This window comes from Helianthus annuus, chromosome 12 (assembly GCF_002127325.2).
Source record: "Helianthus annuus cultivar XRQ/B chromosome 12, HanXRQr2.0-SUNRISE, whole genome shotgun sequence".
Taxonomy (NCBI): Eukaryota; Viridiplantae; Streptophyta; class Magnoliopsida; order Asterales; family Asteraceae; genus Helianthus; species Helianthus annuus.
The window spans coordinates 7,524,254-7,541,266 of record NC_035444.2 but is presented as its reverse complement, the minus strand read 5'-3'; the positions used below and the strand labels follow the sequence as shown (position 1 = coordinate 7,541,266).

Sequence of the window (17,013 nt, the reverse complement as noted above, 5' to 3'; positions counted from 1 at the left end):
CCAACCCACACCTAATAATCAACCTCAAATTTTAGAAATTAGATTTGAGTAACGAGCAGTCGAGCAATCGCCAGTGGCCACTTCATCCCTAATGCTCACGGGTTAGTAGCCACACTGCCCACCAACTGACCTTTCTTTGATTCTAAACCCAGGGGTCTAAAATGAATTGTTTCTTTTAGTGAAAAGCCCTTGGGTGTTTTGCGTCATGTGGCAATACAGTAAGCAATTGGACATTATGGGACATTTTCTAAAATGGGTGTAGTGGGGATGTGGGGCATTATGTTAAAAAGGGGTGTAAATAAAATTAAATAAAAAAACATCAAAAATATTTTATAGGGCATTATGTTTAAACCTGCATGTGATTGGTCAATTGAAAGTTCTCTCTGGCGTGGAATATTTCACACTCCAACCCAATTTTGGTTGAAAAACGCCCAAGGGGGTGGAGAAGTGGGCGTGGGGTGGCGTTGTTTGGCTAAAAAACGCCCAAAACAAGGGTCACTACGGGTGGTCTAAGAATGATCGAGTTTAAGTTTCATAAAGGAGTAAAAATAAAATTTGTTACTTGAAAAAAAAACTACACGCCTCTATGATTTGATAATGAAAATGCAATTAATTGAGGTGTAAACAAAACAAGAAACTTCAGGTTTATCTCATGTTTGATTCGTTTAATTTAAAGTTAGTTTTCGAGCTTTTTTTCATTTTTAGCTTCACCCGGGCTTACTATGTGACAAATTATTAAATTATTATACTATTTGTGTGCTAGTAGATCACTTTTTAACTGTTTAATCATTTCTATAGAATCTTTAATAGTTACCTTGAATTAAGTAAAGAAGTTGATTTATATACAATTTACTAATTTAGTCCCCAAGTTTAGGTTAAAGAATTTAATCCCTAAGTTATGATTTTTATGGGTTTCCCATTTGACACTGTTCTTTCTTTAAAGGTGGTCTTTTGGTTTAACGATCTTAATTTGGTCAGTTAATTTCAAGGGTATTCATTTCATATTTTTAACATACTAAGTACATAGTGTGCTTTCTTCAAAGATGGTCTTTTTTAACTGTAAATTTTATTCACAACGCCAAACCCTCAAAAGAGATGATCTTTTAGTTTACCGATCTAAATTTGCTTCTCTCGGTTTGCTTTAATTACTCATGCATTCAAACTTGATCCATTTATTCCCGCTGAAGATGAAATGACTACACAATTTTATCAGGCTAGGGAAGAGTCCAACACATGTTCTAAAATTTTAGTGTGTTACTCTCTCATTACCCCCTTGGATATTGGTAACTTCCTATTTATATACTTTTTGGGTATGTGTTTTGGTCTGTTATCTCTTGTTGAGCAGAAGGTCTCTCTGGAAGCTGTCTCTCTATCTATAGGGATAGAGATAAAAATTTTCCTACATACCACCATCCTCAGACCCTACAAGTAGCCTGTGTATTTGTGGGATTTACTGGGTATGATTGTTGTTGTTTAGTTTAATTTTCTTCTTGATGGCTGAAGGTATGCTTGTATATGTTTGGGGATCAAAAACTATTATGTCACCAAATGAAATAAGGCCTTTTTTGTACAACACACTTTAAAAACCCAAGAGGCAAAGAGAACCAGCGCTAAGCTGGGCCTAAGACACAAGAAAAGAGAACAAACTCTACAACAAAAACATAAAAAACCACAAAACAAAAGGAAAGCAACAACGTCTAAACTATAAACATGACAACACTCCTCTATGATTTTGGGTGCCCGAGACTTCACTTTTGTAAATCCACGTCTTTCCAGAAACATGCTAATCCACGTGTCTTTCCAGAATCAAGTAGTATTTCTATGCCTCTTCTAAACAAGTCGTTGAGAAATAGAAGATCAATAAACTCCTTATCAATACTCATAAAAACTATAATTTTAGGAATCGAATATGTAATTTGACCCAAACCACCTATACAAAAAAAAATCTAATTTATTCATCTAAAAATAGGAATCAACTTTTTATACAATGATCACTCTATTCATTTTTTTTTCTTTTTAAGCCATAGAGTTTTAAGATAAACCCCTGGGAAAAGTATATTTATTTTACCATAAGGGGAGTTGGGGTGGCCACTAGTGATGAAATTCCATCACCCACAAACATCCAATCATGTTCCACCATGTCAGCAACCACTATTCTATCACTCACAACCATTCTTTAGTGGCGGTAGTCATCACTAGTGATGGGACTCCAATGTAAAAAGTATTAATACACAATGTACAAGTCATATACATACATTCAACAATTCTTCAACGCGTGATAAAATCCACGCGTTATAACTATCACTCGTTATAAACTATGGTGGTGGCGGTGTTCGTGATAGTTTCACGAGTGATGGGCAGTCCATAACGGACCACCCCCACTCCCCTAATGCTTTATACATGTTTAAGAGTATCTTGAAAACATTAACAATGATACAAAAATTGAGGTGTACTTAAGTAACAAATGTACGTGTCACTAGGGCGGACCTAGGTGATGGGTTGGGTGGACGGACGGACGTACCCTTTAAAAAAAATTTAGTGTATTTTATAGGCAAAAATCTTGATCATATCTCCTGAAAGTTTGATTAAACCTCTTATTCACAGAAGCATAAAATAATTCCTTTGTGTCACACATACTCGATATGAATTCCTTCAATTCTCAACCGATAAAATATACCTTTTGCGACATATATATATGTAGAGTAAGGTTAACATACAAAAAGCCTTATCATATATCACGTAGGAGACAATGGTAACCGTTGGATCAGGGGTATAATCACGCATGGGACCACATAATTACGCATGGGACTATAATCACGCACGTTCTATGATAATAACGCACGTTATATTTTTTTGTCATGTATGTTAATGTAGGTTAAGCCTTGAAGTACATTATACTTTCTCTCTCTCTCTCTATATATGTATATATATTGTAAGTCAACGACAATTTGGATATATCTTTAGAAGGCTTCCACACCCCACCACAATTTACAACCCCTCTGTCACACACACAAACAAGCGCATATTCGTTATTCTTCAAATCAAAAAAATCTTCAATATAGGAACAAACATAATCACATTGCAAATATACTTCCATATGGGTAGCTCCAGCATTTAACTTTTTTAGGGTTTATAACAGCGGACTCGGGTCAGCTGTGGCGATTTCAGTTCAACATGGTTCCAGTTCGAGTCACGATTCAGGTTAGGAATTTGCGTATATTCGGTTCATTATGGTTCAGTGTTTGTTTGGCTCGTGCCTCGTCGGCTCTGCTCAGATTCGGGTTTTTGATTTGTTTTCGGCCAGTTTGATTCCAGTGGCTTGGTTTGAAATTCGGGTTCGTTACGGATCCTATCTCGGTTCGAGTTTACAACCGGTTTCGGTTCAGGTTAGTCTTGGTTCGAGCCTTGGTCGTTGCTTCCATTCAAGTCCGATTAATTTCTTTTATTATGCAACAGGTTCGGGTCATGTACCAATTGGGTTCGGTTCGATGTTCCGGTCAAACAGTCAACTGTCGGGTCAAATCTGGTCAAAGCTGGTCAACCAAGCTCTCGGTGCAGTCGGGTTACGGGTTCGGGTCATCGGGTTAAACACGAGACGTGATATATTAACGACACAAATATTTCAAATATATTGTTTTATATTTTGTTATCACAAACTGCATCATATATAGCTTGTTTATAAAAATACATAGAAATGTATATAATTATATATTGTTTTGTCATTGTTGAGTTTTGAAATGATAATCGACACTTTGGTTGTTGGGATCGTCCAAAAACAGAGGAAACTCTGCCCGTTTTTCGTAAAATCGGTAAAACGAAGAGTGTTAAATTTATAACATGAAACGTATCAAATTCGTTTAATTTTCATAAAATAGATATAAATGTATATTTATTTTGACAATACTTCTATAATATTTTCGATAGACTTAAATTAAAATCTTTGCATAAATTATATAAAACATATATATACCTATCCGTCGACTATCTATGCTTTAGTTTCCACTTTAAATCTACCGTCGTGATTTCGTTTACCCATGCGCCATCGTTTGCCCATGTAGGGTGACCTCGGCGTTCCATCCTCCTAATCTCATCAACTCGTCCTACTTGGATAATCGGAAGAAATTGCAATATTGTGAGTATACTCGTATTCCCCCTTTTTACTTTTACCACTTTTGGGGTGTAACATGTTTATCTATCAACAAACTTACACATGAACATTTTGCTTAACACATGAACATTCCTATAACATGCTTGTATACGTGATGGCTTGATGCTTTAAACTTGGATTTATCTTATGTGTTGAATTTATCATTAACTTCGTACGAGCCAAACCGTGACATATGTAGCGCTATAGGATTAACGACTCGCCTCTTTATCTTCGGTAATGTCATGAGCATATTGCGTTTTCTTGGTTTGATATGTTAGACACATACCATGTTTAAATGTTTATCTTGAATCACATGCTTGCTATGAGGAATTGTTTAAAACTTATCTTTTGCTATGTATGTATCAAACTTGTATACTCGCCTTTGCTTTTGCATTGACTTTATTTTAACATGTTACAGGTGGATGTCGACGATGCATGGAATTTAGTAGGATGCATAGATACACACTTAAAAGGAATTGTATTCATATTGTATTATTTTATTATACATGTTGTTGTATTGTTTTAAAAGCCTTGTAATTGATCCTTTAGAAATTGAATGAAATGATTATTTAAATACTTGTCACAATTATTAGCGTTATGATGTCCCGAGCAATCTTCACACTTCGTCTCATCCCGATGTTTCCGCCATTGGTTGGGGTGTGACACGTGAACTGAGTGACGAAGGGTCATCCGATCAGATGAACTTCCGGACGGATGGCCATTCGGTCGGAGGGTGATCCGTTGGGATGGATGTGTTTGTGTATAATGAATTTGAAGTTTTCATTGTAGGATTTTAAAATGAGAGAAGTGTCTCTACCTTTCTGGTCGTTCGATCGAACGGTCATCTGGATGGATGGTCATTCGATCGGATGGAAATCCGTTCCAGGTGAAATATTTCCCAAAGTTTCAAGTCTGCTGATAGAATAGTCATCCGATCGGATGGTCATCCGATCGGATGACTATTCATTGGAAACTGTTATGTTTTGAAATTTTGTTTAAGTGTTGAAAGTCCACAAGTCATCCGATCGGATGGTCGTTCGATCGGATGGCTATCCGATCGGACGGAAATCCGTTGGTAACTTGTTCGTTGTTTTGAAATCTGGAAAATTTATTAAGTTTTGAAAGTTTACGGTTTGACCGAGACGGTACGACAACGTGTTAAACAACGGAAACCCCATCAAGTCCAAGTCATCCGACCGGATGCGAATCACCCCGTCCGACCAGTTTACTGTTCTTGACGGTTGTTCATGTTCAACCCGTGAATCGGTTGTCTCTTTGATAGAAACCCGTTCCCAGCCCGGCACTTCACTAGAAAGCACTTCACTAGAAAATGAGTAGAGGGCCTGAATGAGCTAAGATTCTTTCGGTTTTGAGTGCAAGAGTGTAAAAGAGTTGAAAGAAGTTTGAATCGGTTTGAAAATGTTTAGATTTAGGTGAAATCAGTGTTTAAACATGTTGAAATCTCTTAGATCTGAGTTGTTCTTGGTGGAATGAGGTCAAATTTTGAAGTTCATGAGAACCCATGATGACATCATCCTAGAACAGCCCAAAATCAGCCGATTTCATGGTGAAAAGTTAAGATTTGTGGGTGAAATCGATGAGAAAGTGTGTGTTGATTGAGAAAGTACAAGATTTGAGGTAGAGACTTACAAGAATCGCGAGGAATCGAGAGAAAATAGGGCAAACGCTTGCTGGTCGAACGAGAGCTGTCACAACACATGGACAGTGATGTGACAAGTGCTATTTATAGGTGAGAGGGTGAGAAAGGCGGTGTTGTGGTGCGATCGGAGGGCAATCCGATCGGATGGCCATCCGATCGGATGACCATCCGATCGAATGGTCCTTCGATCGGATGGTTCGAGTGAGTTGGATTTCAATGTTTCGTTTCGTGCGTTAAGCGTTGCGATGCGTTTAAGCGAGTATCGAGTAAGCGATGCGATAGTATTAAATAATTGCTACACAAATATCTCAACTAACATATAACAACATAAATAAACTTGCGTTTTCCAGTTCGCGATGAGATTGCGTTGCGATAGAGTTGCAATTGCGTTTTCGATTAGCACCTCAAACATGTAATAAACATGCACAAGTAACACATAATAGCACACACACGTAAAACAATATCCAGGATATGGGATTCAAGTTGCGATGCGATAGCGACGAGATCAACGATAAATAGATTAGCGATTAATAGCGATTAAACTGCGATTGTTAACATTTACTCCACATTATACAACTAAAGTAACACAAATTAAAGTATCGATTAACAAGTCAAGGAGTACAATCAATAATTAAGCAAGGAGTGACAGATCGCATTTAGCAATCTTTTCTTCCTTTGACTTTGACTTCAAAAACGCGGGTTGTTACAGCACAAGCGTGGCTCCACGTTAGTCCGTCCAATGGGAAGAGACAAAAGCAAAGTGGTGCGCAATAAATCTTGAGCATCATTCTCCAAAAGTACTATATCGAATTAAACTCGATAAAGTTGTTGTTGTCGAAAGTTTGGATGAAAAAGTTGACCGGCTACTCGGGTTTAGAGGAGACAAAACCATTGTGGCCGACCTTGCTTTCCTCCAAAAAGACTACCCGGGTTTTTCTGAGCAAGATCCAGTATTTTTCAAGAAAAGGAAACAACAAATTCGTGAACGTCTTGGCAAAATGTCTTTCAATTAGTCTTTCTTTTAATTCCTTTTTAGTGGTTTTTTTAAGTTTGTTTTATTTCATGGCATTTTTAATTGTAATGTAACTTTTATTTTGAGTCTCTTTAAATTTTAGTGCAATTTTTAATTTTATTTTAATGTAATGCAATATTATTAATTTAAATGCCATTTACATTTTAAAAATATATATAATAAAAATTTGAATAATTATTTTTGTATGATTTCAGAGTAGTTATTACACAACGCCTAGTTATTGAACAATTTAGCTATTGCCACTCTGCTGACTTGGCGTTGAGGTCGTAGTATGTTTTATTAGTTATTGGAATCCTTAGTAAGATAAACTAAGAAATTAAATCAACACAACATAATAGTAAACATTTTAAGCAAAATAAGAGATACAACAAATCTTATAAAACATCTTCTAGCCAGTTTATCATCTCTAATTAGTTCCCACTGAGCCAAACACGTCCCACGTTAGCCAAGACTACAATTAACCCCATGCATGCTCGATCAACATCATGCCTTTTAGGTCGGAAGAAGAATCGACCTCGAGTCTTGCACATTGCCCGAGATTCAGCCCATGATTGCATGTCAACCCTTTCAAGGCCCAACAGTACCAGCCCTTGGGCAGACCCTGACTCATATCTAGGCTAATATTATATCAAAATCCAGTTAAATTACATGGTCTCTAGGTAAATCACTTTAGGCTCCTTTTAATTTTATAAGACGCTCCTTAATACAACGAAGTGGAAGCCCAAGTGCAATCACCTGGAGAGCCAACAGAAAAACCGTTTTCTAATCTTATGTCGGTCTGCCCCTACACGGTCCGGCCTACGCCAAGCCATCGCCAATCTGCGACCACTGCGCCACCGCCACACTTGCAATCGTCCCCCGTCACTGATGAGTCAACTGTCGACAATCCATACCCGCGCTTGGTTTTTGTTTTGGATTAGTACCTTTTCTATTAAATGGACAAGATTTGAAACATCCATATGCTTCAGTACACAGCTTGTTTCTGGAATTGTTTTAGTTCTAAGATCTTGTGATTTTGTTTGATAATGTTTGGTGTTTTTCATGGTTTTATTAATACTACATGAAGTTCCTTTGGAATATAATTTAAAAATGGAAATTTGTACAACAAAAACCCAACAAATGCCAAAGTGATACATTTTCCTTGAAGTGAAATTTGTTTATGTAATCTAGTCTCTGAAAATGAAACTTGTAACTCAACAATCCAACAAATCAATATGGATAGGGTTTAGGGTTTAGGGTTTAGGGAAAGTTGGTGTATGTTATCAATAAACCAAAATAATTCAACATTGATATCACTAGCAAAGACCAAACTCCACAGATATATTCATTTTTTTAGATTAATAAGACTACTTTCATTCATACTTGCCAAGTTACATAAAAAAGAAGGTAGATGGGCAACAAGTTGCGCCGCCACCCCTTTCTGAATTGCAAACCCTAATCTGCTAAAAACAAAACCCTGCCCCCTGGGCTGAAAAATTGCTGTGGATGACCCGTTGAACCCTGATTAGGAGTTGGATAGCTTCTGACGCTAGGGAGCCAAATGTGTCAAAGCCAAAAGGAACAAAAACATGCTAGTTCTTTGCACAAGCTTTAGCGTGCTTATCAACTTTCTTCGATTCTGCTTTCATGGTGTAAAAACTATTATACAACAAGAATTGCCTTAGAAAAAGCTTAGTTGGATGTGAAGGCATTCTCAATATGAATTGCTCTTTTGCTCGTGCTAAATAATCACTCACCTAGGCCTTTTTTAGTACCAAGATAGTCACGCTAATTTGGAGCACCACAACGGCACTTTACTCTATCACGGTCATACATCTCATATCTACAATGCCAAAATCAAAAATATAATTTATTATATTTTTGTTTGTTATAGTGGATGGATAAGAGGGTGCAAATTAACGATTACTTGTCCCGGTAATCAAGAGTTAACTCTTCTCCAGGTTCGATTGCTCTAAGAGCAAAGATACCAAGACGAGTCTCCCCATTTACATCCCTGCAAAAGTGTCAAAAACATGCTACGCTTGTCACCTTGATAATGCAATGTATTTAATTTAAGAATGACATGCATAGAAGTGAGTATGAAGTTCAAATCTAACCAATTTTCCATTGAACAATTTTGATCACAACAGTGATCTATCAACCGTGATTCACCCCCCTTGAGTTTTGCATCAATGTTAAAGTTTGATCCGACTTGAACCATGTAGAACTTAGTTATACCTTGTGCTTTCATGTCCCTAAACCTCATCTCACGTAAAGCATTATCGATAACTGAAAGCGTAATACAAACAACGTTTTAATAGAATTCGAAATGAAATACCATAAACATGTACATCAAATTACAAACTCTAAACTTAAAAAGGTGCCCTGTGTTTTGAAGAAACCATGATGACTGTTAAATTTTACAAGATGACAAATAAAATAATTATATACGTATACCTTCTCCAACATACTTAATGATGTAATCATCTTTCTTGATGAATTCAACGGCTTCTACACCCCAACCACAATGCTGAGTCTACAAATATGTCAACCATATAAGTAATTATAGAACAAGTATACTCACAAATATTTTTTTTGAATAACTTATCACAAAATAAAAGATTGAAGTTATTCTTAGGTTAAAACTTACCATAATAACTTTAACTTTTTTCTGTTCTTGGAAATATTGCCTGTTTGTGCAATTTTCCGAACAGTTGCAGGTATTTGTGCAGCTAACATACGTAGATCTACAAAAAAAATTAGAAATATTATATCTTGGGCTAGGTGATCGATTATCAATACCAAGATAGCCGGCGAATTACCTGCATGTACAAGCTTCGTCGCATACGTTTGGATCACTTGTGCAATCTCCAATGCTGATATCCACAATGACACTCTTCTTCTTTATCCGGTATATATCTTGTTTAAGTTGAGGAGACCATGGCATGGTGAACCAGAATGATGTAGAATATATTATATGTTTTTATTTGTATAAGCAGTCTTTTAGAAAATGTATATCTACATGATATATAGTGGTGTTATTAAGAAAATTAATTAGTTCTTAAGATGAAAAAAAGGATACTACGCATAATATGCACGTAAGAAGGTGGCTCCAAGTTATCTGCCATGGTGCCTTTCCAAGTTGGATCAATCTTGAATTCCTCTTCCACGTTTGGTATCTGTAGAAAACGAAACGATTCCTATTACTAGAAGTCGAAAGATTCAGTTGAGGCCCTCTAGTTACAAGTAAACTTTCTCATTCCTTCGGATGAGAACTAGAAGTGATACAAAACTGATTCAAGAGTTAGTAGACTATATTTGGAGTAGCTAGACCTGGGAAAGAATGGTTGAAAATAAACATAAAATGAGCGTAATTCAGTCTACGAGTGAAGGTTAAGTCAGTTAGATGAAAATGAAACGTTCCCAAACCATAGGGACTAAAATGAAATTTTACTCTAAAAGAATATATTTAAAAAAATGTATAAAAGATTGAAAAATACAAAAACTAAAAATATATATGATGATTTATTTTTAAAATTTATGGTCTCTACCTTCGAGAGGATGGGTCGTGGGCGGTCGCCCACTGTCCCCTCAGCCATAAAATCACATTTTTTTTTTGTAAATATATAATCGATAATAATAACCTTAGTAAAAGAGTACAATTCAATCAAACACAATATCTTATCATCAAGATTTCAAAGGTGAATCCAAAAACTAGTTCCTTAATCTGACTAGATAAAACCTATATTTGTGCTTAGACAAATTTACCACTATATTATAAAAACAAAAGTAATTCAAACCCTACAAGTTTTAGATTTGGTGCACTCACGAGAAACGAGAGAAGCAATTTGGATTCTGCAATCCCCATCTCCTTCTTCTTTGCAACCCATTCACTCAAATGATTTTCGAAACTCTTAGATTTCACTACTGTATTCATTCATAAAAAAATAGTTTTTGCAACTGCTAATGTGGGTACAACAAGACAATCTTACAAGTTTGCACAAGTCCAGCAACATGTTTGCAACTTATAAAGCCTAGAGAAATTAAATGCTGGAGCTACCCATATGGAAGTATTGCAATGTGATTATGTTTGTTCCTATTTTGAAGATTTTGTTGATTTGTGTGATTATGTTTGTTCCAATATTGAAGATTTTTTTTGATTTGAAGAATAAAGAATGTGCGCTTGTTTGTGTGTGTGACAGAGGGGTTGTAAATTGTAACGGTGTGGAGCTAAGTTTGAAAAAAAAATATATATAATTCTGAAGAAGGTGGTTGTTTACTAATCTGCCTTTTAATATTTTGAGAAATAACAAAATTACCAAAGAATTGCAGGAAAATTTTAAGGGCAACTTTGTCATTCCAAGTGTCTTTAACGGTAATAAATTTGTTTCTCGGTAATAAATTTGTTTCTGTGACTCATTTTCAGTTAAATTAAACAAAATATACTTTTTTGATATATTTTTAATTTGGTTTCTACAAAAAAAGAAAAAAGAGTGTAGTGATGAAAACAATAATCCCAAACACTAATACAAAATCAGGTATACATTATATGTATCTAATAATTTGATTTCTAAATAAACTAAGTTTTAATGTTAATTTAGCGTATTTCTATCAATTAAAGATTTTATCTTAAATACTATACTGATGCACACGGAAGCGTATTTATATAGCTCAACAAGCAAACCGTTTTATTCAAACGATTCAAATCAAAGGATGCGACAATAAAACGTAAACCTTCAATGTTTTAATTAAAATGATCAACTAAACAAACAACCATCAATACCTAAGTACTAGTAAAGAAATAATCAAAGAAACTAATAACAGTAAACATTTTAAGCAAAATAATAGATAAAGTAGATCATATAAAGCTTGTTCTAGCTAGTTTCTCTTATCTCTAATCTTCAACTCATAGCCATCTACCCATGATTACTTCTCACTATGAGCCAAATTGTGCATGCCATCAAATCAATACCCAGATTAAAAGGCCCGTTGACAAGGACACGATTAAGCCCATGTATGCTCGATCAACATCATACCTTCTAGGTGGGAAGAAGAATCTACCTCACATTGCCCGGTATATCCCATTTTCGTTTTACACCATTGTGAACATTACGCCTTTTTTACTCTCTGATCGACGCTCTCGGCATTGAAAAATCGTCGTAAACTAAATCACACGTGTATATGTTGACATTTAAGATACATACAGTCAAGAAAATCAAGAGCAATGGTGATATATATGCGGATTAGACACCAAAAAATAAACACTCAAAAAATGGCTACAATTTAAGGAATGTGTTTTGTAATGGCATCAGATTCCTAATTGATGGAGAAAGGTCTGGTGGCAAGAAAAGCTGCTTCCAGGAGGTTGAGGTTGTCAAGTGTTTTCGCTCGACGATTCCATTCTGGGGTGGTTGGTTTCGCCTTTGTTCATGTAACTTGAATCCTAGAATGGTATATCCCATTTTAGTTTTACACCATTGTGAACCTTATTGTAGGTCCAGGTTTCGGGACCGAAACCGTGATTTTCATGTTCATGTTCAAAGATGGAAGAGATAAGAGAGATGATAACAAACAAACTTTGTATTAATCCGGTAGTAAACATTACAAGTCGGCCCGGTTACATGACAACCGAACTAATACCAAAGAAGTATACATCCGGGGAGAAACCAAGTGGTGATTTCTCCCGGTGAGGTCCCAGACCTCCTCACACTCTCTTGCACACACTTGTGCTCTCACTCTTGTGTTGCAAATGACAAAGTGTTGGTATTTATACCAAAACACAGGCTGCAGGTCGAAGGATCAGACTTACTGGTCGAAACATCATCTATCGATCAGACAGTCTTCGAAAGATACACACATACCTCGAATGATATCCTTCGAGGTCCATCCTTCGATGGGTATCTTTCGAGCTCATCGAAGGATATTCATAATCCTTCGATGCCTTATCCTTCGACACCCATCATAGCACAACCATACTTTGTCTAGCAACACACACACGGTCAAACGAATAACCCTCTCGTTTGACCACTTCAAACGAGCGGGTCTATACACGTTCGTTTGACCGTTTCACTAACTATTACAAATTCAGCATAAAATAAAACTAATCTATTCGACAAGCATCGGACACAAAATCTGCATCAACACTTATGCCTTTTTTTACTCTCTAATCGAGGTTCTCGGCATTGAAAAATCTTCGTAAACTAAATCACACGTGTATATGTTGACATTTAAGAGATATACAGTCAAGAAAATCAACAGCAATGGTGATATATATGCGGATTAGACACCAAAAAATAAACACTCAAAAAATGGCTACAATTTAAGTATTGTGTTTAGTGACAGCATCAGATTCCTAATTCATGGAGAAAGGTCTGTTGGCAAGAAAAGCTACTTCCAGGAGGTTGTCAAGTGTTTTCGCTCGATGATTCCATTCTTGGGTGGTTGGTTTGCCCTTGTTCCTGTTACTCGAACCTTAGCCTGGTATATCCCATTTTAGTTTTACACCATTGTGAACCTTATGCCTTTTTTACTCTCTGGTCGAGGTTCTCGGCATTGAAAAATCTTCGTAAACTAAATCACAAGTGTACATGTTGACATTTAAGAGATATACAGTCAAGAAAATCAACAGCAATGGTGATATATATGCGGATTAGACACCAAAAAATAAACACTAAAAAAATGGCTACAGTTTAAGGAATGTGTTTAGTAACGGCATCAGATTCCTAATTGATTGAGAAAGGTCTGGTGGCAAGAAAAGCTGCTTCCAGAAGGTTGTCAAGTGTTTTCGCTCGATGATTCCGTTCTTGGGTGGTTGGTTTGGCCCTTGTTCCTGTAACTCGAATCCTATCCCGGTATATCCTACTTTAGTTTTACACCATCGTGAACCTTACGCCTTTTTTTACTCTCTGATCGAGGTTCTCGGCATTGAAAAATCTTCGTAAACTAAATCACATGTGTATATGTTGATATTTAAGAGATATACGGTTAAGAAAATCAAGAGTAATGGTGAAATATATGCGGATTAGACACCAAAAAATAAACATTCAAAAAATGGCTACAATTTAAGGAATGTGTTTAGTGACGGCACCAGATTCCTGTTTAACGTTTTTTTAAGTTTGTTTTATTTTATGGCATTTTTAGTTTTAATGTAACTTTTATTTTGAGTCTCTTTTAATTTTAGTGCAATTTTTTATTTTATTTTAATGTAAAGCAATTTTATTAATTTAAGTGCCATTTACATTTTAAAAATATATATAATAAAAATTTGAATAATTATTTTTGAATGATTTCAGAGTAGTTATTACACAGCGCCTAGTTATTGAACAATTAGTTATTGCCACTCTGCTGACTTGGCGCTGAGGTCATAGTATGTTTTATTAGTTATTGGAATCCTTAGTTAGATAAACTAAAAAATTAAATTAACACAACACAATAGTAAACATTTTAAGCAAAATAAGAGATACAACAAATCTTACAAAACATCCCATTGAGCCAAACATATCACACGTGAGCCAAGACTACAATTAATCCTATGCATGCTCAATCAACATTATGCCTTTTAGGTTGGAAGAAGAATCGACCTCGAGTCTTGCACATTGCCCGAGATTCAGCCCACGATTGCATGTCCACCTTATCAAGGCCCAACAGTACCAGCCCAACCCACACCTAATAATCAACCTCAAATTTTAGAAATTAGATTTGAGTAACGAGCAGTCGAGCAATCGCCAGTGGCCACTTCATCCCTAATGCTCACGGGTTAGTAGCCACACTGCCCACCAACTGACCTTTCTTTGATTCTAAACCCATGGGTCTAAAATGAATTGTTTCTTTTAGTGAAAAGCCCTTGGGTGTTTTGCGTCATGTGGCAATACAGTAAGCAATTGGACATTATGGGACATTTTCTAAAATGGGTGTAGTGGGGATGTGGGGCATTATGTTAAAAAGGGGTGTAAATAAAATTAAATAAAAAAACATCAAAAATATTTTATAGGGCATTATGTTTAAACCTGCATGTGATTGGTCAATTGAAAGTTCTCTCTGGCGTGGAATATTTCACACTCCAACCCAATTTTGGTTGAAAAACGCCCAAGGGGGTGGAGAAGTGGGCGTGGGGTGGCGTTGTTTGGCTAAAAAACGCCCAAAACAAGGGTCACTACGGGTGGTCTAAGAATGATCGAGTTTAAGTTTCATAAAGGAGTAAAAATAAAATTTGTTACTTGAAAAAAAAACTACACGCCTCTATGATTTGATAATGAAAATGCAATTAATTGAGGTGTAAACAAAACAAGAAACTTCAGGTTTATCTCATGTTTGATTCGTTTAATTTAAAGTTAGTTTTCGAGCTTTTTTTCATTTTTAGCTTCACCCGGGCTTACTATGTGACAAATTATTAAATTATTATACTATTTGTGTGCTAGTAGATCACTTTTTAACTGTTTAATCATTTCTATAGAATCTTTAATAGTTACCTTGAATTAAGTAAAGAAGTTGATTTATATACAATTTACTAATTTAGTCCCCAAGTTTAGGTTAAAGAATTTAATCCCTAAGTTATGATTTTTATGGGTTTCCCATTTGACACTGTTCTTTCTTTAAAGGTGGTCTTTTGGTTTAACGATCTTAATTTGGTCAGTTAATTTCAAGGGTATTCATTTCATATTTTTAACATACTAAGTACATAGTGTGCTTTCTTCAAAGATGGTCTTTTTTTAACTGTAAATTTTATTCACAACGCCAAACCCTCAAAAGAGATGATCTTTTAGTTTACCGATCTAAATTTGCTTCTCTCGGTTTGCTTTAATTACTCATGCATTCAAACTTGATCCATTTATTCCCGCTGAAGATGAAATGACTACACAATTTTATCAGGCTAGGGAAGAGTCCAACACATGTTCTAAAATTTTAGTGTGTTACTCTCTCATTACCCCCTTGGATATTGGTAACTTCCTATTTATATACTTTTTGGGTATGTGTTTTGGTCTGTTATCTCTTGTTGAGCAGAAGGTCTCTCTGGAAGCTGTCTCTCTATCTATAGGGATAGAGATAAAAATTTTCCTACATACCACCATCCTCAGACCCTACAAGTAGCCTGTGTATTTGTGGGATTTACTGGGTATGATTGTTGTTGTTTAGTTTAATTTTCTTCTTGATGGCTGAAGGTATGCTTGTATATGTTTGGGGATCAAAAACTATTATGTCACCAAATGAAATAAGGCCTTTTTTGTACAACACACTTTAAAAACCCAAGAGGCAAAGAGAACCAGCGCTAAGCTGGGCCTAAGACACAAGAAAAGAGAACAAACTCTACAACAAAAACATAAAAAACCACAAAACAAAAGGAAAGCAACAACGTCTAAACTATAAACATGACAACACTCCTCTATGATTTTGGGTGCCCGAGACTTCACTTTTGTAAATCCACGTCTTTCCAGAAACATGCTAATCCACGTGTCTTTCCAGAATCAAGTAGTATTTCTATGCCTCTTCTAAACAAGTCGTTGAGAAATAGAAGATCAATAAACTCCTTATCAATACTCATAAAAACTATAATTTTAGGAATCGAATATGTAATTTGACCCAAACCACCTATACAAAAAAAAATCTAATTTATTCATCTAAAAATAGGAATCAACTTTTTATACAATGATCACTCTATTCATTTTTTTTTCTTTTTAAGCCATAGAGTTTTAAGATAAACCCCTGGGAAAAGTATATTTATTTTACCATAAGGGGAGTTGGGGTGGCCACTAGTGATGAAATTCCATCACCCACAAACATCCAATCATGTTCCACCATGTCAGCAACCACTATTCTATCACTCACAACCATTCTTTAGTGGCGGTAGTCATCACTAGTGATGGGACTCCAATGTAAAAAGTATTAATACACAATGTACAAGTCATATACATACATTCAACAATTCTTCAACGCGTGATAAAATCCACGCGTTATAACTATCACTCGTTATAAACTATGGTGGTGGCGGTGTTCGTGATAGTTTCACGAGTGATGGGCAGTCCATAACGGACCACCCCCACTCCCCTAATGCTTTATACATGTTTAAGAGTATCTTGAAAACATTAACAATGATACAAAAATTGAGGTGTACTTAAGTAACAAATGTACGTGTCACTAGGGCGGACCTAGGTGATGGGTTGGGTGGACGGACGGACGTACCCTTTAAAAAAAATTTAG

At 35.9% G+C, this 17,013-nt stretch overlaps 1 protein-coding gene across 1 annotated transcript; it reads right to left on the bottom strand.

Moving 5' to 3' along the window:
- Nucleotides 1-8,607: 8,607 nt before the first annotated feature.
- Nucleotides 8,608-9,766, bottom strand: LOC118484988 (histone-lysine N-methyltransferase ASHR3-like). The gene is made up of 6 exons (XM_035981166.1): nucleotides 9,642-9,766; nucleotides 9,470-9,551; nucleotides 9,277-9,355; nucleotides 8,937-9,108; nucleotides 8,747-8,833; nucleotides 8,608-8,662 (listed from the first exon to the last, which is right to left on the bottom strand). The coding sequence occupies exons 1-6, from the start codon at nucleotides 9,764-9,766 to the stop codon at nucleotides 8,608-8,610; spliced, it is 600 nt and encodes a 199-aa protein (XP_035837059.1).
- Between the last annotated feature and the right edge of the window lie 7,247 nt (nucleotides 9,767-17,013).